The sequence below is a fragment of the Leucopleurus acutus genome, assembly GCF_964270905.1.
Source record: "Leucopleurus acutus genome assembly, chromosome: X".
NCBI classification, from domain to species: Eukaryota; Metazoa; Chordata; class Mammalia; order Artiodactyla; family Delphinidae; genus Leucopleurus; species Leucopleurus acutus.
Genome location: NC_139148.1, coordinates 26,786,703 through 26,812,702, shown reverse-complemented (window position 1 = coordinate 26,812,702; position 26,000 = coordinate 26,786,703). Strand labels below are relative to the sequence as shown.

The 26,000-nt window shown below is 40.2% G+C and overlaps 1 protein-coding gene across 4 annotated transcripts in view; it reads left to right on the top strand.

The window, feature by feature from the left end:
• The window catches only part of DMD (dystrophin), a gene marked incomplete at its 5' end in the record, with an annotated part of 2,126,456 nt that overhangs the window by 2,091,979 nt on the left and 8,477 nt on the right, over window positions 1-26,000 (top strand). For all 4 annotated transcript variants that reach the window (XM_082864911.1, XM_082864912.1, XM_082864913.1 and 1 more), the window contains one exon: window positions 17,653-17,745. In XM_082864911.1, coding sequence (XP_082721037.1) covers window positions 17,653-17,745 — 93 coding nt within the window. The remainder of the gene's footprint in view (window positions 1-17,652; window positions 17,746-26,000) is intronic.

The following is a 26,000-nucleotide window of genomic DNA, read 5'->3' as shown; positions in this document are numbered from 1 at the left end:
GAGAGCTGAGAGTGAGCTCCACAGAACTGACAGCTGCAAGGCGCGAGATGAGAAATACATGAGAAAGGTGCTTGGACACGGCGCCTCGGGGAAGACCTCCGTTTGGGTGATGGGGTAGTGAAGGAGTGGGGAGTAGTGTTGGAAAGGTTACCGAAGAGGGATTACTGAATAATAGCCTCCAAGACCAAAAAACGAAGCAGGCAACTCCTTAAAGTACAATTAGGAAGTTTATTGTGCGCGGCAGCGGGTGGACGGTGATCCCCTGCCGCCGAAAGGGGTACAGGGGGACTTAAAGGGGCCAAAGCATGTGTGCACGGCTGGAAACTGGGGCTTTCTCCTCCCCTCTGGGCGGGGGCGGGTGGGGTGGTCTCAGGACCATTAACCATCTGCGCCAGCAACGGGCATTCTTCCAGTTTTTGTATCAGATGAAGGTAAGGATAAAAAGCTGACAGGGAACTTGTCTGGCTTGGGCACAGTCCGTCACACAGAAAGGGGAGGGAGGAGGCAGGCCTGTGTGCCCAGGATGGAGCTGACAGAATGGAGTCAGCGTGGCTCAGCCACACAAGCAGGCCTAGGTTTCAGGAAGAAGATGAGTGCCAGAGGTCAAAATGCTGAAAAGGGCTCAATCGAATGGAAAATAAATTACAGCTCAGTGGATCACCGTAAGTGCAGTAGCTGAAAATGCTTCCTCAGACGTGGCTGAGAGAAGGCAAGTTGGAGAGGTCTGTCTTTTCACAGAAATAAAAAGGTCAGGTAATCTTGGAAATGAGTGTGGCTTGAGGAGAGAAAGGGTCTTTAGACCCTAATGGAACATTAGCAAGTAACAACTGAGGGCGGAGATAGAAAGTGTGTAGACCAAATGGTCAGCCCGGTCTGGTGGTGTTCTTCAGTAGTCTTCTCTGCCTAGGACGGGTTCCAAGAAAACTGGAGTTCATGAGGCAAATAAAAGGTCAGAACAAGTAAAGCATTTTGCAGGGGTAATGAAGCCGTTGTTAAAAGGACCATGACAGGGGGTTGCCGGCCATCTGCTTACTGGTTTTTCTTGTTGTGCTAGGCTAGACAATAGGGGGTTTTATGAAGGCCACAAATACTTGCTCTGTCCCCCTCCTCTCGTGAGGCCCAGCATGAGTCACCGCATGCTCTATGCTTGCTTCTTCCTGGGTCCTAAACTGGGTTTACTTGACCCTCTTGCCTCACAGAAAGGAAGAGACCTGGGACTCCTTGAGTCACACTTAAAGCTCTGTCGCCTGGTCCCATGGTGTGTCGAAGAATTCATTTCATACTTAGGATCTTCCGTGAGAGTAGAATATAGAGAGGTGAGGTGCCTAATCCAACTTGATGGGACAAAAAGGCAAGGCATGAGTGCATTTTATTATGGTGGAGGATTGGGGACCATGGTCAGGAAAATTCCCCAAAGTAAAACACTTTGCAGTGACGCCTATGTCTAAGAGGTAGCCTCCCAGTGAGCGGCAGCTGATTATACATGGAGATCACGGAGGGGCCAGGGTTGCTGGGAAAGGAGAAAGATTCCTCAAGAAGTTGACGAGGGTGCGTGAGGGCACTGAGATAGAGAAATCAAAGCTTGTAGAAAAGCCAGCTTTCATTTCTTTTCTGAAGGAAGAGGAAATGTTTGTTTGGAGTTGTTTTCCCAGCTTTACCACACCTCAGTGATTTAGGGCATCAGATTCTCTTTCTCCACATGAGATCTGAGTCGAGCTAATGGCCTGTTGGGACTGTAAGTGATTGATAGCGCAGCATATGACAGACTATTATATGCCTTTGTAAAGTCTGTGAATTCCAAAAATAACTGAGTTCTAGTACCTCTGTTGTTAATGCCTTTTTTTGAAGTAAGCAAAGCCTGTGAAACGAAGTCACATATTATTAGAGTGGTGAGATTCAGACCTCGGTGCTTAGAAGCATTAATTATTTAGGCCTGTCAACACTGGCAAAGAGGCAGCGTGCCTATGAAAGCACCCAAATTAAAGTCCACGTCAGGCCGTGGAGCTGAGAGGATCGTGGCAGAACTGAATGCAAGAACAGAAGTGCTTAGCCTAAGAGATGACTTGCCCCTGTAAAATGGATAGGCTCTGTTGTTCTCTGGATGAAAAGAGTGAATTCAAAGGTGACTTTTTTTTCTTCACCATAAAGAAGAAAAAAAAGACCATCTTCTTGCAGGATGCACACAGGTGTTGAAATAAATGCGGTGTGTATCCTCGTGCTTTGAAACGCTGAGATGTGAGATGGCTGGGATTTGCTGAACCATTTTCTGGTAGAGAGTTGCATTCTTTCAATATATATAACCCCAAGACTTCTTAAAGAGAAATCTTTTTAAAGAGAAATATGGGTGAAGAGAAATATGGGTGAAGTCATATTGGGTGATCTAATGAGTTGGAGTGTTTCCTCAAACCAGGAAATACCACTGGTAAGTCTCTGGGTACCATATGTGCGTTCTATACGTCTTTTAAAATGGGACGATGTCCTAATGAAGCTCACATTCTGTTAGAAGTGAACAAAGTCTATCTTCCCAACAGCTTATCTCTGACTCCCTTAACTTCTTCTACCCAACCTATCATTCTTTTATATTTTACTTGTTCGCTTAAACAATGTTTAAAGGTTCCTTAGCTTCTTATTTAGAACAATTTCAAACTTAGGGCAGAACTGCAGTTAATTCAACATTTTGCCACATTCGCTTTATTTATTGACAGTAACATCTATTTACATTAACAAACATCTTTATATATCCTGCATAGATATTCATGTATATTTTATGTGCCTGTATAGTTTTAATGATTACGTTGCATACTTAGTAACACCTCAACCTAATCACACTCAGGAAAGTAAACAGCGATAACAGTACCATTATCGAATTTCAATTTAATATCCCCCATTCTGCCAATAATATTCTTTCTAGCTTTTTGGGTTCTTTCACTCAGGAGCCCGTGAAAGGTGACGCTTTGCATCTAGTTGCCTTCTCTCTCTTTTTTTTTTTCTCTCCTAAGGAGTCTAGAACACTTCCCTAGCCTCTTCAGATTTTTTCATGAGACTGACATTTGACTGACATTTCAGAAGAGGTCAGGCCAGTTGTTTTGTAAAATGTTCTCACTTTGCATTGCCTGCTTGTTTACTCATGATTGGATTCAGGCTAAGTATGTATGCCACCTGACCGCATAGGTGAGGATGTGTCCCCTCAGTGCATCGCTTCAAGGTTTTTCTCAAGATTGTCAGCCTAGACCTCTCTCCTGAGTATTTTCTGGATAAAACCAAAAAAAACCCCACAACAATCTAAAATTTGCGATCAACCTCCAGAATTTCTAAACTGTACAAAGGCAGTCATTTTCCACACTTTTTTTCCCCTTTACCTACATTAAAGCATAATTGACATACAAAGAAATGTACACATCTTGATAAGTTTGGACATATGTATATACCCCGTGATACCATCCTCACAGCCAAGGTACCCTCTAAAACCACCCCTTTACTTACCTTCCTTCTTGAGCCAAGCCCCACCAACACCTCTCCAGTCATCAAGGTCAGTCTGTTTTGCTTTGCATAAACAAACAAGAGAAAGACTCGTAGCCCTCATGACGGAACAGACAATATGAATACTCACCTAACTGGTTTCTCTGTCTCTAGGTTCTCGTTCCTCCCTGACAGACATTCAGATTGTATATTAATTATTCTTCTCCCTTTTTTATGGGTCCTGTTTGCCTCAAGTCCGTACTCCTTAGCATGGTGTTCAAATTCAAAGGTAGACTCACCTTCCTCTAGCGCCCAATTTTTCACTGTCTTCAAACATGATCCCCCACCTCCACTTGCAGCCCGCAGTGCTCGTGCACACATACCATGCCGTTTCACTAATCCACGCTGTCAGCCATCTCCGACCCTGTGCGCGATGTCTTCTTAACCTGAACTGTACCATCGTTTTCACTCGTCTTTTTGGGGAACTTGATCATGCGTTAATTTATTCTGTCTTCCTTATTAGACTTTGTTTCTTCTCCCTAGAGCTTAACCTCCTTCAAGGCAAGGCCTAAGTCTTGCTCACTTTCTTCCCCATTTGAGCACCTTTTATGTAACAGACATTCCGTAAAATGCTTGTTTTCGAAGCCAAGCACAATATAACCTTGTGTGGCTATGGAACAGTGCACACTTAGGAAGATCCTGAGTTCCCCCCCACTCACAGATCCCTCTCAAAGAAATTCAAGAACTAGCTGAGTGACTCCTGTATGTTGGACAAACAGACAGAAAAAAGGCCCCCATCAAAACGGGTAGGAGATGTAGAAAACAAACTTACGGTTACCAGGGGAGAAAATAATTGGAAGACATACACACTACTATATATAAAATATAGATAACTAATAAGGACCTACTGTATATAGCACAGGGAACTCTACTCAATACTCTACTCTAAAATGACCTATCTGGGAAAAGAGCGGATACATGTATATCTATAACTGACTCACTTTGCTGCACACCTAACACAACATCCTAAATCAATCAGCTAGATGCCAATAAAAATTAATTTAAAAGGAAACAGGTAGGAGATCCTGAGACACAGTCTTGCTGTAAACCCCATCCCTGGCATGATGACACACAACCAGGAAAGAACTCTCAACTATTAGCTTCTCCCTGAGGAGTCAAGTTTTGGGCTCCACAAACAAACACCTAACTAACTAACTTTGAAGTCAGTGGGCCTTGCGTCCGTGAGAGAGATCCACAAGGCTATGGAACTGCGAGACAGTACTTAAAGGGCTCACATGGACTCAACAAGGCTAACCCCGCCCCCGCCCCCTGCTGCCAAGTGCACAGCTTAGAGGCAGCAGACTGGAATGCATCCAGTCTTTCCATGAAACAGTCCTCTTCGTTTGTTTATAACTTACAAGCCTCAGCCTGAAGAGGCAGGCTTCTTATTCATTTAACACACATATACAGGGGCTGACTTCAGTACTCTGTCTAGAGATCGTGCAGGCCAGGCCAGCCAGTGCCATCTTCCCACTCTGCTGCCTCACTCCAGGTCATTGGTATCTCCCATAAAGGAGCTTGTGCACACATCTGGTGGCCAGCACGGTTTATGTTCACAGGTTCAATGGAATGGTAGCATACCAAAAGAACAGTTTTTAAATAGCTGTCATCTCCCCAGAGCTCAGTGCAGAGGGGGCATACAGAAATGTTTACATCTCCCACTTCTTCCCTGAAAGAGGTCTATTTACATCCTTTAAAAGCTATTGCCGGGCGGGGGGGGGGGGGGGGGGTCAGCCTTCCAATCATCTTGCATCTAAGTGCTGACCGAAATCCTCCCCACTGGAACACTGACAGGTCTGGGCACACCCTCAACTAACTACTCAGTGCCACTAAAAACAAAGAAGCCTCTTTGGACAATCACAAAAGTTTGAGAGATGACCAAGAGGTAGGGCAGGGTCGAAAAACCAGGCTCACCTCCTACATGAGATCACGCCTTCAAGATGGCAGAGGTTACTGTTATAGCCAATGCATAGAAACCAACACAAAGGTCAAGGCAAATGAGAAAACAAATACATTCCAAAGAACAGAACAAGATGAAACCTCAAAGACCGTAAAGAAATTGACGTAAGTATTTTGCAAATAGAGAAATCAAAATAACAGCCCTAAAGATGCTCATCGAGGTCAGGAAAACAATGCATTAAAGTGAGCATTCCAAGGAAGAGAGAGAGAGAACTGTAAGAAAAGTACCAAATAGAAATCACAAAGCTAAGGATACAATAACTGAACCGATAAATACAATAGAAGGGTTCAACAGCAGACTAGATGAATTGGAAGAAAGGATGAGCAAACCCAAAAACAGGGCAGTGGAATTCATCCATCATAGGATGAAAAAGAAAAATGAAAGAAGACAAACTTACGGTTGCCAAAGGGGAAAAGTGGGGGGGGGGGGGGGTTATTAGTTTGGGATTAGCAGATCCACACTACTATATATAACCAGCAAGGACTTACTGTATAGCACAGGGAATGCTACTCAATATCTTGTAATAACCTATCATGGAAGAGATGTAAAAAAATTATATATATACACACACACACACACACATATCTGAATCACTTTGCTATACATCTGAAACACAACATTGTAAAAATCAACAATATTTCAATGAAATTTTTTAAAAGAATGATAGAGAAGATAGCTTAAGGAACTTAGTGGACACCATCAAGCACACAAATATTCCTAATACAGGGTCCTAGAAGGAAGAGAGAGAGAGAAAGCAGAAAACTTTCTTAACCTGAGGGAGGAAACATACTTCTAGATCCAGGAAGCCTGGACAGTTCCCACACCAAGACACATTATAATTAAACTGTCACAAGTGAAAGACAGTGAGAGAATCTTAAAAGCAGCAAGAGGAAAACAACTTGTTACACACGAGGGAATCCCCATAAATCCATCAGCAGATTTTTCAGCAGAAACTTTGCGGGCCAGAAGGGAGTTTCATGATATATTCAAAGTATTTAAAGGAAAAAAAAACCTGCCAACCAGAAGACTCTATCCAGAAAAGTTGTCGTTCAGAATTGGAGAGAGAGTTTTCCACACAAGCAAAAGCTGAAGGAATGAAACACCACTACACCAACCTTACAAGAAATGTAAAACGGACTTCTTCTTTAAACTCAAACAAAAGGGTCCTAGCTAATTAGTAACAGGAAAACATGAAAGCATAAGCCTCACAAGTAAAGGTAATTATATAATTAAATTCAAAATAATCAAATCTTGTGATAGTGATGGGCTGACTGCTTATACATTCAGTTTGAAGGTTAAAAAGCAAAAGTAATAAAAATAACTATAACCAAAGTAATTTGTTAGTAGACACACATAAAAATATGTAAACCGTGGCATCAAAAACATAAAACGGAGGGAGGAGAGTAAAAATGTAGAGCTTTAGAATGTATTCGAAGTTAGGTATTATTAACTTAAAATAGATTTGTTATAAATATGTTTTATCTGAGCCTCATGGTAACCACAAAGCAAAAACCTATACACAAACAATAGAAAGGAATCTAAGCATTACGCTACAGACAATCATCAAATCACAAAGAGAGCAAGAGGAAGAAAGGCACAGAGGAACTACAGAACAGCCAGCAAACAAACAATTTTTTAACTGGCAGTAAGTACACACCTATCAAAAATTACTTTAAATTTAAGTGGACTAAATTTTCCAATCACAATATATGGAGCAGCTGAACGGATTAAAAAACAAGACCTACAGTCTCCCATGGCAATAGAAATAAAAACAAATAAACAAATGGGACCTAATCAAACTTACAAGCTTTTGCACAGCAAAGGAAACCATAAACAAAATGAAAAGACAACCTACAGAATGGGAGAAAATATTTGCAAATAATGCAACCAACAAGGGCTTAATTTCCAAAATACACAAACAGCTCATACAACTCAACAACAAAAAAACAACCCAACTGAAAAATGGGCAGAAGATTGGGATTGACACATACACACTACTGTATGTAAAATAGATAACTAATAAGGACCTACTGTATAGCACAGGGAACTCAACTCAGTACTCTGTAATGGCCTATATGGGAAAGGAATCTAAAAAAAGAGTGGATATATGTACATGTATAACTGGCTCACTTTGCTGTACAGTAGAAACTAACACATTATAGACCAACTGTACCCCAGTAAAAAAAAAAAAAAAAAAAGGACAAAAGACCTAAATAGACATTTCTCCAAAGAAGTACAAACGGCCAAGAGGCACATGAAAAGATGCTCAACATCGCTAATTATTAGAGAATGCAAATCAAAACTACAGTGAGACACTGCCTCACACACCAGTCAGAATTGGCCATCATTAAAAACTCTACAAATAACAAATGCCGGAGAAGACATGGAGAAAAGGGAACCCGCTTACAGTGTTGGTGGCAATGTAAAGTGGTGCAGCCACTATGGAGAACAGTACAGAGGTTCCTCAGAAAACTAAAAATAGAACATGATCCAGCAGTCCCACTCCTGGGCATATATCCGTGCAAAACTCATCTAAAAAGGTACATGCACCCCTGTGTTCATAGCAGCACTATTCACAATAGCCAAGACATGGAAACAACCTAAATGCCCATCAACAGAGGAATGGATAAAGAAGATATGGTACATATATACAATGGAATACTACTCAGCCATAAAAAAGAGAACGAAATAGTGCCATTTGCAGCAACATGGGTGCAACTAGAGATTATCATACTAAGTGAAGTCAGAAAGAGAAAGACAAATACCATATGATATCACTTAAATGTAGAATCTAAAATACAACACAAAGGAACCTATCTGAGAAACACAAACAGACTCACGGACATAGGGAACAGACTTGTGGTTGCCAAGGGGGAGGAGGTTGGTGGAGGAATGGAGTGGGAGGTTGGGGTTAGCAGATGTAAGCTATTATACATGGACTAGATAAACAACAAGGTCCTACTGTATAGCACAGAGAACTATATTCAATATCCTATGATAAACCATAATGGAAAAGAATATTAAATATATATATGTATAACTGAATCACTTTGCTGTACAGCAGAAATTAACACAACATTGTAAATCAACTATACGTAAAACAAAACGAAAGGAAAGGAAAGACACAAGACAAATGCAACATATGACCCTAGGTTCCGGGGTGGGGGTGGAATATATACATATGCACATATATGGTTATAGTTATAAAAGACATTATGAATTATTAAGGCAATTGGTGAAATTTAAATATAGGCTACAAATTAGATGATAATATAGTGCAATGTGGTTCCAAGTACTTAGAAAAAAAGGGTCATGGACCTGAACCTTACATTGAAATGGGTCAGCAATAATAACAACAACAATAACAAATCTATGTATTTAGAAAGAGAAACAAAGCAAATATGGCAACATTAACACTTGGTGAATCAAGGTAAAGGGGTATATTAGGAGTCTATTTTACTATTGGAATTTTTCTGTAACTTTGAAATTAAAATTTAATGAAAATCCTTTCCAACAAAAACAAACAAAACAACAACAGAAACAAGACCTAGCCCTATGTGGCCTATAAAAAAGGCACTTCAGATGTAAAGATGTAAAGAAACCTGGGGTAGCTACACTTATATCAAACAAAATAGACTTTGAAACAACCACTAAAATAAGACCCAAAGAAGGGCATTACAACAATGATAAAGAGGTCATTCCTATAACATTTGTAAGTATTTATTCACCCAACATAGGGGCACCTAAACATATAAAGCAAATATTAAAGAGACCTAAAGGGAAAAATAGATAGCAATACAATAATAGTAGGGGATTTAACCATATCTCACGTACATCAATGGATAGGTTATCCAGACAGAAAATCAGTAAGGAAGCATGAGACCATATCTTATGTCAGATGAGCTTAACGTACATACAGAACACTCCATCCAAACACAGCAGAGTACATTCTTAAGTGTACATGGAACATTCTCTAGGATGGAATATTCTCTAGGATAGATCATATATTGGGCCACAAAACAAGTCTCAGTAAATTTAAGAAGATTGAAATCATATCGAGCATCTTTTCTGACCACAGTGTTATGAAACCAAAAATCAATTTCAAGAAGAAAAGTGGAAAATTGACAAATATGGGAATATTTAATAACATACCAGTGTGTTACTGTACACACTACAAATGGATTGATGAAGAAATCAAAGGAGAAATCAAAAACTACCTTGAGACAAATGAAAATGGAAATACAACATAACAAAAGTTACAGGATGCAGCAAAGCAGTTCTGAGAGGGAAGTTCATACAGATAAATGCCTGCATCAAGAAACAAAAAGATCTCAAACAACAAACCTAACTTTACACCTCAAGGAACTAGAAAAAGAAGAACAAAGTCCAAAGTTAATGGAAGGAGAGAAAGATGAGTGCAGACATAAATGAAATAGAGATGAAAAAGATAATGGAAAAGATCAATGAAACGAAGCACTTTTTTTTTCTTTTTGAAAAGATAAACAAAATAGACCTTTAGACAAACTCGCCAAGAGAAAAAGAGAGAGGACTCAAAATCAGAAATGTATGAAGAGATGAGTACAACTTATACCATAGAAATACAAAGGATCATAAGACTACTGAAAACAATTAAATGCCAACAAATTGGATAATCTGGAAGAAATGGATAAATTCCTAGAAACATACAACCTGCCAAGACTGAATCATGAAGAAACAAACTCTGAACAGACCAACGATGAGAAAGGAGATGGAATCTATAATCAAAAGTCCCCCCCGCCCCCCCAAAAAAGCCCAGAATCAGATGGTTTCTCTGGCAAATTCTACCAAACATTTAAAAAAGAACACGAATCCTTCTCAAACATTTACCAAAAAATTGAAGAGGAAATCACACCCCCAAAATTATTTTACAAGGCCAGCATTACACTTTGATACCAAAGCCAGATGAGGACACTACAACAAAACTATAGACCAACATCTAATGAATACAGATGCAAAAATTCTCAACAAAATATTAGCAAACCAAATTCGACAGTACATTAAAAGGATCATACACCATGACCAAGTGGGATTTATCCCTGGGTTGCATGGGTGGTTCAACATATACAAATGAATAAATATAGCACATTAATAGAATGAAAGAAAAATCATATGATCATCCCAATAGATGAAGAAAAAGCATTTGGCAAAATTCAACATCCATTCATGATAAAAACTCTCAACAGAGTGGGCATAGAGGGAACATATGTCAACATGATGAAGGCCATGTATGACGAGCCCACAGCTAACATCATATTAAGTGGTGAAAAGCTGAAAGCTTTTCTGCTAAGATCAGAAGACCAGGGTGCCTACTCTTGCCGCTTTTGTTCAGTATAGTGCTGAAAGTCCTAGCCAGCATAACTGGGTGAGAAAAAGAATAAAAGGCCCACAAATCAGAAAGAAAGTAGTAAATTTATCTCTGTTTGCAAATGACATGATAACATACATAGAAAACCTGGAAGACTCTACCAAAAAACTGTTAGAACTCAATGAATTTAGTGAAGTTGCAGGATAAAAACTCAATATACAAAAATCTGTTGCATTTTTACACACTAATAACAAACTACGACAAAGAGAAATTACGAAAATAATTCCACTTACGATTGCATCAAAAAGAATGAAATACCTAGGAATAAATTTAAGGCGGTGAAAGACCTGTACCCTAAAAACTATAAGTAAGACAGTGATGAAAGAAATTGAAGAAGATGCAAACAAATGCAAACAAATAAGATATTTCATGCTCATTGACTGGAAGAATTAATATTGTTAAAATGTCCATACTACCCCCAAGCAATCTACAGATTCAGTGCAATCCCAATCAAAATTCCAATGGCATTTTTCACAGAAATAGAACAAAAAATCCTAAAATTTGTATGGAACCACAAAAAAAAAGACCCCGAAGAGCCAAAGCAATCTTGAGAAAGAAGAGCAAAGCAGGAGGACTCATACTCCCTGATTTCATACTGTATTACAAAGCCATAGTAGTCAAAATGGTATGGGCATTGGCATAAAAACAGACACATAGATCGACAGAACAGAACAGAGGGCCTATAAATAAACCCTCACACATATGGTCAATTAATTTACAACAAACAAGCTAAAAACATACAATACGAAAAGAATAGTCTCTTCAGTAAACGGTGTTGGGAAAACTGCACAGCCACATACAAAAGAATGAAATGGGACCACTATCTTACACCATACATGAAAATCAATTCAAAATGGATTAAAGACTTGAATGTAAGACCTGAAACCATGAAACTCCTAGAAGAAAACATAGGGGGTAAGCTCCCTGATATCAGTCTTGGTGATGACTTTTTGAGTTCACACCGAAAGCAAAGGCAACAAAAGCAAAAATAATCTGACTACATCAAATAAAAAGCTTCTGTACAGCAAACAAAACCATCGAGAAATGAAAAGACAGAATGGGAGAAAATATTTGCAAATCATATATCTTATATGGAGATAATATTCAGAATGTATAAAGAACTCATACAACTCGAGAAAAAACAATCTGATTAAAAAATGAGAAGATCAATTAGACATTTTACCAAAGATATACCACTGGCCAACAGGTACATGAAAAGGTGCTAGACATCACACTAATCATCAGGGAAATGCAAATCAAAACCACAATGAGATATCACCTCACATCTGTTTGAATGGCTATTATCAAAGAGACAAGACATAACAAGTGTTGGTGAGAACGTGAAGAAAAGGGGGGAACCCTTGTGCACAGTTTTAGTGCGAATGAAAAATGGTGCAGAAAACAGACTGGTGGCTGCCAGAGGTAGGGGCTGGGCAAAATGAGCAAAGGTGGTCAAAAAGTACAAAATGCCAGTTACAAGATAAATAAGTCCTGCATGGGATATAACGTACAGCATGGAGACTACAGTTAACAGTACTGTACTGTATGTTTAAAAGTTGCATGGCAGCATGGATGGACCTAGAGATTATCGCACTAAGTGGAGTAAGTCAGACAGAGAAAGACAAATATCATATGATATCCCTGATATGTGGAATCTAAAAATATGATACAGATGAACTTATTTACAAAACAGAAGTAGAATCACAGACATAGAAAACAAATTTATGGTTACCAAAGGAGAAGGGGGTGGGGTAAATTAGGAGTATGGGATTAACAGATATAAAATAGATAAACAACAAGGCCCTACTGTATAGCATAGAAAAGTATATGCAATATCTTGTAATTACCTATAATGGAAAAGAATGTGAAAAAGAATACATATACATATATATATATATATATATATATATATATATGAATCACTTTGCTGTACACCTGAAACTAACACAACATTGTAAATCAGCTAAACTTCAACTAAAAAAAAGTTGGTAAGAGATTATTAAATCTTTTATTCTTGTGATGAGAACTTTTATAAGATTTGTAACTATGGTGATGAATGTTAACTTACTGTGGTAATCAATTCGCAGTATATACTTATTTCAAATAATTATGTTGTACACCTAAAGTTAATACGTTCCATGTCAATTATATCTCAATAAAAATTTTACAAACGAATAGTAGCTACTAATTTCAGTATCTTTCATCACTATTCAGCACTAAACCAACTAGTAATCAACATCATCATTGTATACCGTTAATATAGTAAAGAACTTAAACACAGCATTTTTATGTAAAATTGAAACCATCTACCCCAAGTCATAATTTCACAAAGTCACTGAAGGTAAATATCAGGTACTGGATAGATCTTTTTTTTCTTAAGGGAAACTAGAGAAAGGCAGGAATGACAAAGTAGTCACACATCAACTTGGAAATTGGTTAAAAACAAAATATATGATTTAGATAAGCAATCCAAAGAAAAATAGGGGTGGGCATATTTGCTCATACACAGCCCCCTTCTTAAGACAAAATAGTGTTCTAATACACAGCTTCCTTTTGTATAAAGAGAAAATAGTTTGCTTGGGTGTAAACAAAATCATAGGTGTAAGGATTCTTGTGTCCCAGCTTACATCAATTCTGGCTAAGGTCACTTTTTAAGCAAGTTAAACCATTATCATCATTTGAATTGAGGAAAGGGAGGTGAGTTCGATATCATCCCGTGTAGAAAGCCTAAAACCACGGTGAATTTCAGAAGAATTAAAGAATATCTTGCCTATAGCAAACCATTTCACTTCTTTGATCTCAGATTAAATTGAGTCATCTCCTGTTTCCTTCACTTCAGCAGTGTCTATCATATTATGCTATATCAGAGTGCTATTTTAACTTTGACTATGTCTTCCCTTATTTTGAAACATTCATTTTTTTTTTAATGTTTCAGTCATTTCTTTGGACCAACTTCAGACAAACCATGAAAACTAGGGCCAATAATCCAAAAAGGATCCTTATGCATATCTGTGGGGATCACCTCAGAATAGAATCAAATTGAAGTGTTAATGCTAAAGAACTGCCGTTACCTAAGTTAGAAATCCCTGAACCATTAGCAGTGCTATTTGAGCAGGCAATGGATCAGTGAAGTAGGGATGAGGGCTGGCCAAGTTCCCAGTGTACACAGTTGGGACTCAATAAATATTTTCTTGAGGTTTTTTTTTTTTTGTGGGAGGAGGCTTGTGGCCACCAGTATTGTTAGAGTCAAGATTTTTGGGCCGCCTATAATGTTATAGCCACATATCAGCATATGATTAGATAACCCATAAATATTGGTATCTTACTAGTTCGATGCCTTAAAACAGAGTATATCGATCAGCTATTGCTTTGTAACAAAATAATCGGAAAATTCTCAAGTTACATATTTTTCATTCAGGCCGTCTTGTTGGTTGATTGGAGTTGTGCTGGAGCTCAACTAGGCTGGACCCCAAGTTGTGGGTTGGGGTCAAGTCTGTTCCACATGTCTCTCATCCCCCTTGGGTCAGAAGACCACTGGACCATGTACTTCTTATGGCACATAAGCACAAGAAAGCAAGCCCAACCACTTAAGCACATTACAAGGCTCTGCTTATGTCATATCTAACACTCCATTGGCCAAAGCAGGTTACGTGACCATGTCTAAATTCCTGAGCCAGAGAAGCACGTTCCCCCCAACACTCGGTCACTTTACTTTGTGCGTACTGGCCTTCCTCTTGCTCTTCTGTGAGCAAGCCAATCACACTCTCCTCTCAGAGTCTGCATTTCCCATTCCCCCTGTCTCAGGCACTCTTCCTTCAAATATCTGCGTGGCTCCCAGCCCCAAGTCCCTAACATTTTGGCTCATCTGCCCCTTATTAACGAGGGCTTCTTAGACTCCCCTTTCTGAAGAGCCTTCCTCACTGCCCCTCCCTAACCCTCTTTTCTGAGGCCTGAGTGCCTCCATAAGGATGTGAATTCCACGGAGCCAGCTTTTTGGTTGTGTACCGCTATAATCCCAGTACTCAGAACGTTGCCTGGCACATAGTTGGCTTTTGATAAGTACTTGAATGTATAAATAAATCTGTTTTGAAATTTTTACGGCTTTTTTTTAACATTTAAAATCTGGCTCAGTATTGAATAGTCTGGTGGCATTACTTTAATTTCAGGTGTCATTTAGCGGTTTTCACTTTTCCAGTATAATCTGACACAGAAAATATTAGGCCTTAAGCATTTTTCAGTGGTTGATTCACTTCTTACTCACGCATACATGTGATAATTCTGATTTCCACTTTTAAAGGAGATTAGTTAAACCCAAAGGAGTTTTAACTGTGAAAATCTTGAGAAAAGAAGAAAAGATTATATTTTACTTGTTTATTTTCTACCTACGAGGTAACAGGCCCCCAAAAACTGTTTGAATGGATACATGAAACTGCCATGAAAGTTTCCAGTAAAACAAAGAAGCCAAGTTTACATTTGTACTTGGACACTTGCATTTGAGACTCACAGCTGATAGTTATGACTGGTTGACATCATTAGGTTTATACCTTTTTTTGATCCTTGAAGTAATTCAGGGAGAAGAATGTCAGTCACTTCACTGAACTGTACCTAAACCTTAAGACAGTACAGTTGAGTTCCTAGAGCTCCAGTATGAGCTAATTAAACTGTCAGAAATATTAACATCATTGCTCATGAGTGTCTCTTTTGGTTCCAATTTATTCTATAAGGCATACTATCACTAAAGTGGACTTGACACCATTAAAAATGCCTCGTGTTCCCCAATTCGGCAAAATTTTGCATTGGTAACGGAACAGAAATGTAATCAACCCTGCAGCTGTCAGCATCCTGTTCCTTCTGGCAACATTTCATTCACTCCATCCTTTCCAGGTGATGGTAGTTTAAAACCACGGGCAAGGGCCTTCCCTGGTGGCACAGTGGTTAAGAATTCGCCTGCCAATTCAGGCGACACGGGTTCGAGCCCTGGTCCGGGAAGTTACCGCATGCCGGGGAGCAACTAAGCCCGTGTGCCACAACTACGAGCCTGCGCTCTAGAGCCCGCGTGCCACAACTACTGAAGCCCACGCACCCTAGAGCGTGTGCTCGCAACAAGAGAAGGCACCGCGATGAGAAGCCCACGCACCACAGCGAAGAGTAGCCCCTGCTCGCTGCAACTAGAGAAAGCCCGCACGCAGCAACGAAGACCCAGCGCAGCCAAAAATAAATAAATAAAATTAAATAAATAAAATTTTAAAACCCACAGGCAAAAAGAAACTAAAGATGCTGAATTTCATTTTTTCATTTCTAAAGGCATAAATATCAGCAAGTAGTATGTGCATGTGGATGGACAGATAGATAATCTAACTTCCTTTTCACCTTATAACCTGAATAGCAATCATTTCCTGTCCTTAGTACTTCAAAGAGGGTTCCTATGGTATGTTACCAGGAGACTCACAGAATCAGAGGGGTTCTGTCTACCCCAGGTCCTTAGCCCTCCTTTCTAATAATGGTATACAGCCTCACATCCACCTAGGATAGGATTTTGTCTAAATGGTGAGCACTGCCAAGGATTCTTTTAGCTTGTGCTTTAAGAAAGAAGGATGAACACTTGGTAATAAATGCGAGATTATAATCAGAGATGAAAATCCAAGTGGCATAGACCAAAGGAAACGACAGGCAGGCATATTTAAGTCATTACATCACTGGCTCCCCAGTCATTTTCAAGTCACATGTGAACCAGAGGTTGTCAACCCCTTAAGCGTGTATATTTTTGTTGATCTGCTGAAGCAAGGTCTTGTTTTAAATGGAAGTGACAATGTGCTCAACAAACAGAGCTTGAAAAGAAGTTATTTTCACTGTTGGAAGATTGAATGTTATGAAAAATTAGTTTCAAAGGACCTTCAAAGTTCAAAACAATTTTGTTTGCACGTAAGAAATTTCTCCCTTACTGCAAATGCTGTTTGAGGTGTATTTCTTTGACACATGAGTAAACAGTCGAGACACACATCAACAAAATCTACAAGGAGACTCCCATCCCCAGAAGAAAACCATCCATCCCTAAACTCCCTTCCTTCCAAATCATCCTTCTCTCCTCACATAAACAAATGCTCAAAAATTTTGTTAAAAAGTTTCCCTTTCTAAGCCTCTAAAAACATAATTATGAGGAAGTAACCCCACGGAACAAATAGGAAAGGAACATAACTTCCCGGTATGTCCATATACACAGTCCTTAGAATATCAATATTTCATTTCCTATGTAGGGCACATACAACTTTTATTTCTCCCTATTACAGTGGACTTTAAAGGTACTTGAGTTTTCTCTGTATCTCTTGTTAAATGTCACAGTAAAGAATGGAAAAAATACCTCAGTGTCTCCACTCCTTACCTTCCTAAAGTGAATGCAAAATGTCACGTGCTTCTCTTGTGTTGAAGAGACACGCTGCAAATGTGCTGTAATCATCTTTTATTACAAAGAAAAACATTTCACGTTTGTTAATGGGGCATAAGAAACTTAGGGCAACCTTAACTTCTAAGCAGATACACAGTTTTCTTTTCCAAAGAGAATGACGTAGATAAATCCCTGCATGAGATTCTTTTTCCCGTGAAGGAACTGTTCCCTAATTATTAAGCTTGAGGGGTTATTTTTATTTATGTTATTGATGAAGGGGTGAAAATGAATTAATAATGGATTTTTAAATGGCGTCATGAACCTTTTCTCTGGTATCTGTATTTTCTCAAGTGTAATTTGCCGTTGTTTGTGTTTGCTTTCATTAAGGCGAGGAAGATCTTCTCAGTCCTCCCCAGGACACAAGCACAGGGTTAGAAGAAGTGATGGAGCAACTCAACAACTCCTTCCCTAGTTCGAGAGGTAAGCGCCAGTACCCAGAAGTCACTCAAACTTCCCGGAAGTAGGCCACTCGTTTCCATACCCAACTAGCATGTGTAGTTTCCCTGTTTACGTAAACAGGTGCTGACAGAATGCCAGTTTGGGGTCACTGGGAGAAGATTTTGTCTTCGAGTGTGAATTTCTGGTTTGGAGTATTTCCAATTCCAATACCTGTGTAATCAAGGTGTTTCTAGAAATAAGAACAGTAACTTATGTTTATAAAGTATCGATATCTTCCTTGCTTGGCACATTAGTCTGAAGAGTTCATTATGAGATAGCTTTTACTTAAGAGCAGTTGTTAAGTGACTTTTACAGACGAGGAGATTAATGCCCTGATGGTGCCTTTGCCAGGGACGTACCGCTGCTACGTGATACAGCACGGTCCGCGATAGGCCTAGCGTACAGTGGTGGTGGGAACTCGGGCTTGCAATCTCATGCCTTTTATGTATATTTGAAAACTGTGTCTTACCCCATCACTTACACATAAGTACAATTAAATCTCTATGTACTAGTTCGTTACTCTTTTCACTTGCATAGATAGAATACAATTTTCACAAAGAAAGACACTAATATTATTTCATTTAAATGTTAATATATCTGAATATTAATATTATTGAACATTGAAATTATTTCTCCCATCACTTTGACTTTGAATATTTTGCCCCCATACCAAAAATACAGCATTTTACCGCACTGAATTTTCCTACCAGCCAGTATGAGCTTCAGATGCCTTACTTCATCCAAGGAGCTATTTTGCTGCCGTTGTTAGTGTTTTGGACTATTTCTAGTGGTTCACTGCCCTAACATAAAACAGGTCACGGACCCACCCCCTTCAATGAATAAAAAGAATGGCAGACAGCATGGACGCTCGACTCAATAATATTGTATTCCAAGTGTGCAAGTTGCTAAGAAAGAAAATCTTCAGAGTTCTCATCACGAGAGAAAAAATATTGTACATTTGTATGGGGACAGATGGTAAATAGACCTATCGGGTGATCATGTCACAGTGCATACAAATGTCAAGTCACTAGGTTGTACACCTGACACTAATACAATGGCGTATGTCAGTTATACTTCAGTTAAAAAGAGAATGGCAGCAGTCACCTGTGAGCAAATAGAGGGATATGCTAGAGAACCAAGGGTGGGGGGGAAGCACAAGGCTTTGCGGCCAGTGATTGGCAGCCCTAATGGGCTGCCAGGGAGGGAAGGGCGGCCGAGAATCTGGCTGTTTGCTCCTCTCCACAAGGGCAATGAGGAGGCTGTTTTGAGTCCTGTGTTGTTCCTATCTTTTTGTTCAGTGTCAGTTAACAATGGCCATTTCCCAGCTATTTCATGTGCGAGTGAACGTTGTGTGGTGCACATTAAAAGCAATAATGTTCTGATAGAGCGTTGCTAAGGAACCGTCAGGGGAAGCTAATTTTAAATGTCTGCACCAGCCATCTTTTCACCGCTGAGCGCCTCTGATGTGTTGATTTTAACAGATAAAAGTCTTCTGTCTTCCACCCACCTCCTTATCCCACACCTGCCAGCCTCTTCTCCATCCTATCTTCACTGCCTCCTCTCCCAAAATGCCATGATTCATAATGAGAAGACCACATGCTGGTTTGACGTAAATCAAACACATTCACCTTGATCCTGCCAGCTTTTGCTAGCACCTACTATGTACCAGCGGAGGTGTCAGGGATGCAAAGTAGAAATGCCAAGTTCTTTGCCGTCAAGGTGCTTACGGTCAGTCAGTTGGGGATGCAGCCTTCCCGAGAGGTTCATACCACAGCACAGTAGTATTACTGCTGTAATGGAGACGTCTGTGACGTGAGAGAATCCTAGAAACCCCCTTCTAGATAAATAGGAATGGCTTAGCCTCAAGCAGAGCAAGTGTCTTCCTCAAGATCACACAGCTACTCATGGGGCCAGAACTTTGGGCCCCGCATCTCACACACATTTCACTGACCCCAGGCTTCCCCTTGAAGGTCATAGACATGCGCCTCCTCCCTGCTCCTTGACCCGAAAGGTGGTTTACCTGCTCTGTGGGAAGTCAGTGGCAGCCCTGGGCATTTCTTTCACATCTGAACAACTAGAGTATCAGAGGAGAGGCCACAGCAGGGCTCATGGCTCTGTTTCCCCAGCGGCAGCTTTTTTGTACTGGGTGTCTGGGCCATCCTAATCATCTTAAGGTGAGATCTTTGCACCCTCTCCCGGCATCCCCCTTTTAGACTCCTTGAAGCTAGATACCACATGGGTGTGAAAGATCAGAAATATACCTCCTCCGATATGGTATTTGGCAGTCAGCCTCTCTGATGTTGTATTTACTTGTCTGATGTTAATTTACTTATATGGAAAACCTAGGAAACTCTATTCAGGCCGCCTGGGTAGTGTTTACTAAATTAGTGCTTATGGAAGCGTATCATCCCCTGAGTGCTAATTTGAGTTCTCAAATAGGGGATAAGCAGGATTTGTCTGATACCCGTTCCATTAACCAAGTTCCTACTTACTCAGTAGTACCCTGGTGCCCTGAGAGAATTCTTCCATTTTCCTGAAGAAAACAATCAAATAAACAAACAAACAAAATCCACATAACGAGAGTAGATAAGGTGCTAGAAGAGCTGGCTGGTCTTCCTGTGATGCTGTGACCTTGACATTTTCTTTTCTACTTCCTACCAAATTATACCTTATCATAGGCCCCTTATGATTCTGCACCCAATTCCAATGTGTGGGGTTCTTTTCCCACACCACCGAACAATTCTCATATACCAGCTGGGTGTCCTACAATTTACCTCGATTCTGACTCTGTCTACCCAGAGAGAGGATCCAATTCCACCCGTTAAGGTCTCAGTCCCACAAGACTGCCCCTCCCCTCCTACTTCAGAATGCCAATTTTAAGTCCAGGTTGTTAGCTGGGCTTCTGACCCACTGGCTATAGACTAGAGATTCCAACAACCCCCTCTTTGGGTTCAGTTAATTTGCTCGAGCAGGGCACAGAACTCAGAGAAACATTTTACTTGCTAGATCACTGGTTTCTTATAAAAGGGTCTAACTCAGAAACAGCCAGATGGATGAGATGCGTAGGGCAAGGCACGGGGAAAGGGTGCAGAGCTTCCATGCCCTCTCTGGGCACACCACTCTCACCACATCTCCACGTGTTCACCAACACCGAAGCTCTCCTAACCCTGTCCTTTTGGGTTTATAAGGAGGCTTCATTACATAGGCATGAATGATTAAATCATTGGCCACTGGTGACTGAACTCAATCTCCAGCCCCTCTCCTCTCCCTGGACATCAGGGGGTAGGAGTGAAAAGTTCCAACCCTCTGATCACTGGGTTGGCTCCCCTGGCAAGCAGCCCCCCATCCTTAGGTGCTTTCCAGAAGTCACCTTGGTAACGTAACAAAAGACACCTTGCTGCTGCTCATCAAAGGACATTCCAAGGGTTTTAGGAGCGCTGTGCCTGGAAGGGGGACGAAGACTAAATATATATTTCCTCTCATAAATCACAATGTCACACCTATTTCTCCATACATTTAAATGGATAAAAAGTCTTGTCACTGTAAAAATAGGCTGATCGTCGATGCACTCTAAAAAGTGGTTTTTCAAGCACGTAGACCCCAGACGGGTTGCAACCAGAGGTTGATGATGCCGACTCCCAATTACCTCACCACCGACCAGTCAGAAGAGTGTTCATGAGCTGATCACACACCCCACAACCCCCTGCCTCACACTGTCTTTATAAACCCTTCCCTGAAAGCCTTCAGGGACTTTCAGGGTCTTTTAAGCAGTAGCTGCCCCGGACTCCTTGCTGGCGCCCTGCAATAAAGCTGTTCTTTTCTACTTCCCCACAAAAAATAAAAATTTTTAAACAGTGGTTTTTTGGATGCTTTATTTCTAACTAAAGGCATTTATTCATTTTGAAAGAATGGAGAATATATATATATATATACATATATATATACATATATATGTATAGAGAGAGAGAGAGAGAGAGAGAGTAGGATTTAATGGGAATATCTTACCAATTAGTAGGTATGTTAAGTTGATATTAAGCCAAAAATCTTGAGATTCTTAACGTCTCAGGATTAGAGACTCTCCCAAATTGGAAGGGTCTTGAAAGTTCATCTTAATATCTTTGATGTTCAAAACCGTGGCTTTTGACCTTTTCTGACCATTATCCATAATAAGAGAAACATTTTACGTCTTAAACCGGGGTAAAGATATAAAACAAGTTATTCGCATATGTATATGTAAGTACCCACCATATATACACCACACATATATGTATATAGTCACGTATACATACAAAGATCAGAAGTTTCATGAAACAATACTTTCTTTACTACGTATAATTCACACTGTTTCTCTGTTTTCTTTATTTAAAAATAAAATGCTGGTTGCAACCCACTATATTGATTTTCTGATCCAGTTGTTTAAAAATACTGATCTAACTGATCTCAGTTTTCCTTGCCCAGGTGAATTTTTTTTTTTCAGTTTGCTGTTACTATTATTTGATTATTTTTATTTATAATGACACTGGATTTTTTTTTTTTTTTGGTGAGTATCTTTTTGACAAAAATTATATTTTAAAAGTTTTACCACGGAAGTTTCTGCCAAGACCTTGCTAGTATCTTAGAGAACACTGTATTTTCAATCTAAGTCTGCATCCACGTTCCCATTGTTGGTGTTACGAAAAATGAAGTTCATGCTTGCTACAGCTGTTTCGGACAGCTGTTTTAGTAACTTAAAACAGATGTTAGAGCCAGAGGTCTGACATTTAGTGGAAATGTGCTATTAAATACCACCTCCTGGTTTACTTAACCCTGCTAGATAATCGCCCACAGAGGAAAAGCCGTTTTTTCAATATTATGTTTTTCATAAATATAAAGCATATAGATAGGGGAGGTCTTGTGTACTTTAAATTCCCAACTTTTTTGTTACCCTTTCCCACAATTTTTGACTTAGTGCTAGGTCTTCAGGTATCAGCTAATCTTCACCTTTCATTTCCACTAGAAGTACCTGGATGCCCAAAGAAGTGAAGAGCCTCGTTCATGGCTCTTCTGCAGGTTCAATTAGGCTTCTAGGCTTCAGCTCTTATCTTGATGGCCTTGCTAAACTGTTATACAAATTAATAAAGGAGGCTGCACGCTTCTCCGCTTAGTGATCAAGTGATAGCCAGCAGTATCCTGCCTCGTAGCCACTATAAACCGCAGGGAGTTCAAGGCGTGAATGTGTGCCTGTTTAGCTTTGCGAGCCTATCTTTTCTGATGAATCTCTAGCTCTCGTTAGTTATTCACAACCACCTGAGGAGCTTGAGGGCCTTGGTGTACATTAAACACAGAATGTTAGCCAATTTCTATCTAACCTATTTAATCTACCTATATAATCTCTCCCTCTGTCTATAAATAGATGTAGAAGTTGAATTCCACTGTAATAAAAGGCATTATCTACCACCGGACACTTTCGAAATCTCCACCATTATTCTGTAGGGAGGCTACATGGGTAGAATGAACAACAAACATCGTTTTAAAATCAACTCTTTAAGCGATTTGTCCACACGTCTCTGATCATTTAGCATTCTAACTAAGAGTTTGTTCGATGCGTGTGCATTCCTGAAAGAAAACGCTTCGCTAGTGAGGGGTATGGTATTGGTCTCTAAAAATTAGGTGCCACTGTACATTGATTAATGATAGGATCCAAGATGAGCTCTTAGTACAGGTAAGAGAACTCAGGAAGCAGTTAGCACTGTTATGCGGGTATTGCCGCTGCCTGTATAATCTCTTACCTGCTGACCTGTGCCACATTATTTTTATCCCCAACAGCCCATGCCATCCTCTCCCTCTCATACTCTCCCCTCCTAAATAAGGCCACATACATTCTGTTAAATGCCTCTAACTTAGAAAGCCAACCGCTTTGCAAAACCTGCCATCTTCTAAAACTCAAGTCTTGTCCATGACTCTTTTATGGAAAAGCAACATAAAGAACAAAGACAGATGGAAGCATCCCGGCCCCCCTTGCAGGCTCCCTTCCCTTTCCTCTCGGCTTCCAGAACGGATTTGAGCTGTTGCTCCTTTACACCAGGGGCCGGCAAACTGCAGTCCACGGGCCAAATCTTTATAAATAAGGTTCCATCATAACACAGCCACCCCCACTCATTTACATATTGTCTACGGGGGGCTTTCTCACTCCAAGGGCAGAGTAGTTGTGGCAGAGTAGTTGTGAAGAGCCGCTACGGAGACTGTGTGACTGGCAAAGCCCAAAGTATTTAACTATCCGGCCCTTTACAGAGAAAATGCGCCAACCCCGACTTTACATCATTAAATTGTTATCCACTCTAGCTCATCACATATATACAGTCACAGATTTCAGTGCTGATCAACTTTCAGCTCAAGAAAACTGTGCTTTTGAATTGATTTATGCGTTTATATCCGTCTTCACCAGAGATCCTGCATTTTCAATAAAGTATAGCCATTTCAATCTTCTTTCGCTTGTAATGAAACAGAAGTCCTAAAAAGGGACTCACTAGTCCTTAACTTCTTAAAAAAGTCAGTGAACTGAGACAAAGCAGCTCATAAAGATACCCAGAAACAGTAACGTCCTGCGATTCTGACTGTGAATAATGAATTACAGCCAATCCTCTCAAGTTCGTACTGCCTGAGGAAATGAGACTTCTCCAGACCTGACCAGGCCCTTTCTTTAGACTCAGGACTCCCCAGCACACTTCCTGTTTCTCTTGATTCATTTCCTGACAGCATACTGCATTGCCAGATGGCCCCCCTAACTGACGGTCTAAGGAGACTCATTTCCAAAGAATGTGTTCTTCACATAAAACTTTTATTTGGTACTTTATTTATTGGTAAAGAATTTGTTTTTAATGGTGCAACCAGCGAGCCTCTAGTTTGTCAGCGTAGAAAGTATTTCTGATACAAGTAGAAAACATTTAACTCTTTTTAAACAAGAAGCGGACCTCCCTGCGTACTATGCTAATGAGCACACTGGAACCCAAGTGGCGAGGGAGAATTTTGAAAGAGGTCAGGGATCACATAGCTCTGGGAGGTCCATTTTACAGAAAACATGGTTTCTGAAGAAGTACCTGAAATAAAACCCAAATCATTTGCTTCATCTTCAGCAGTGACCAGTTGATACGGGGCTCTGAATAGGCCTTGTTGACGAATTAATAAAGGTACATAACCTTTATCATGCTAGGAACCGTAATTACATTCTAAAGCTAAAATCACATTGCTTTCTAACAACACTGTCCTTCCTAAGGTTCTGAGGTTTTAAAAATAGACCCCAGTCAAGGACCTACTGTATAGCACAGGGAACTACACTCAATATTTTGTAATAACCTATCAGGGAAAAGAATCAGAAAAAGAATATATATATATATATATATATAGAAAAAACTGAATCACTTTGCTGTACACCTGAAACTAACACAACATTGTAAATCAACTATACTTCAATTTTTAAAAAAAAGAAAGAAAAATAGGCCCAAGTTACAAGCCAGACGCAGCTACAAGCCCTTGGCATCCAAGCTAAAGGATCGCAGGCAAGGCCAAGTTGCCTAAATCATCAAAGAAAGGACTCCTGGCCATGACCTAGCGGCTGCCTCATTCAGTTCAGCCAGCACTTACCAAATCCCCATAGCGTCGAGGTATAGTCAGGGAGAGAGAGGTAGGTGAGCGACATGCGGACCCTGCCTTCAGGGAGCTCACAGTCTTGCAGGGGAGGAGAATTCATTCTACCACCAGACAGTATAACCGTGAAGTCCCAGAAATTTTTTAAATGTTGCTACTGAAGTGAAAAAGAATGGATGACTAATTCACGCTGGGGTTGGTGTGCGCCATCAAGGATGAAATGCTGTTCTCCCCCCTCCCTTTTCCCCGTCGTCTGGTATGGGCCTACCACTGGGAACACCCACAACCGAGGAGCACCTCTCTCTTTCTCCCGGTTTGAGGAGCATCATGGATACCTTGACCATGTTTCTGACATCGTCAAGCATGCAGTTTCTGTATGCCCAAGAAATCTCTGACTCAGGACAACTCAGAAAGAAGGCAAAGGCAGGGGTGGGGTCATACTTAGAAAACCTTAAAATGTACACCAGAAGTTTTAAACCCTAAACTTGAGTTGTAAAAAGTTTCTTTTGGATTAGTAGCTCAATACCTCTTCGTTCTAGACTAGTACTCAGATTGTTTCAGGGGGGTCGTAGGTCTTCTTGGAGCGTGTCAGGGGAAAGGGAGATGCTGCACAA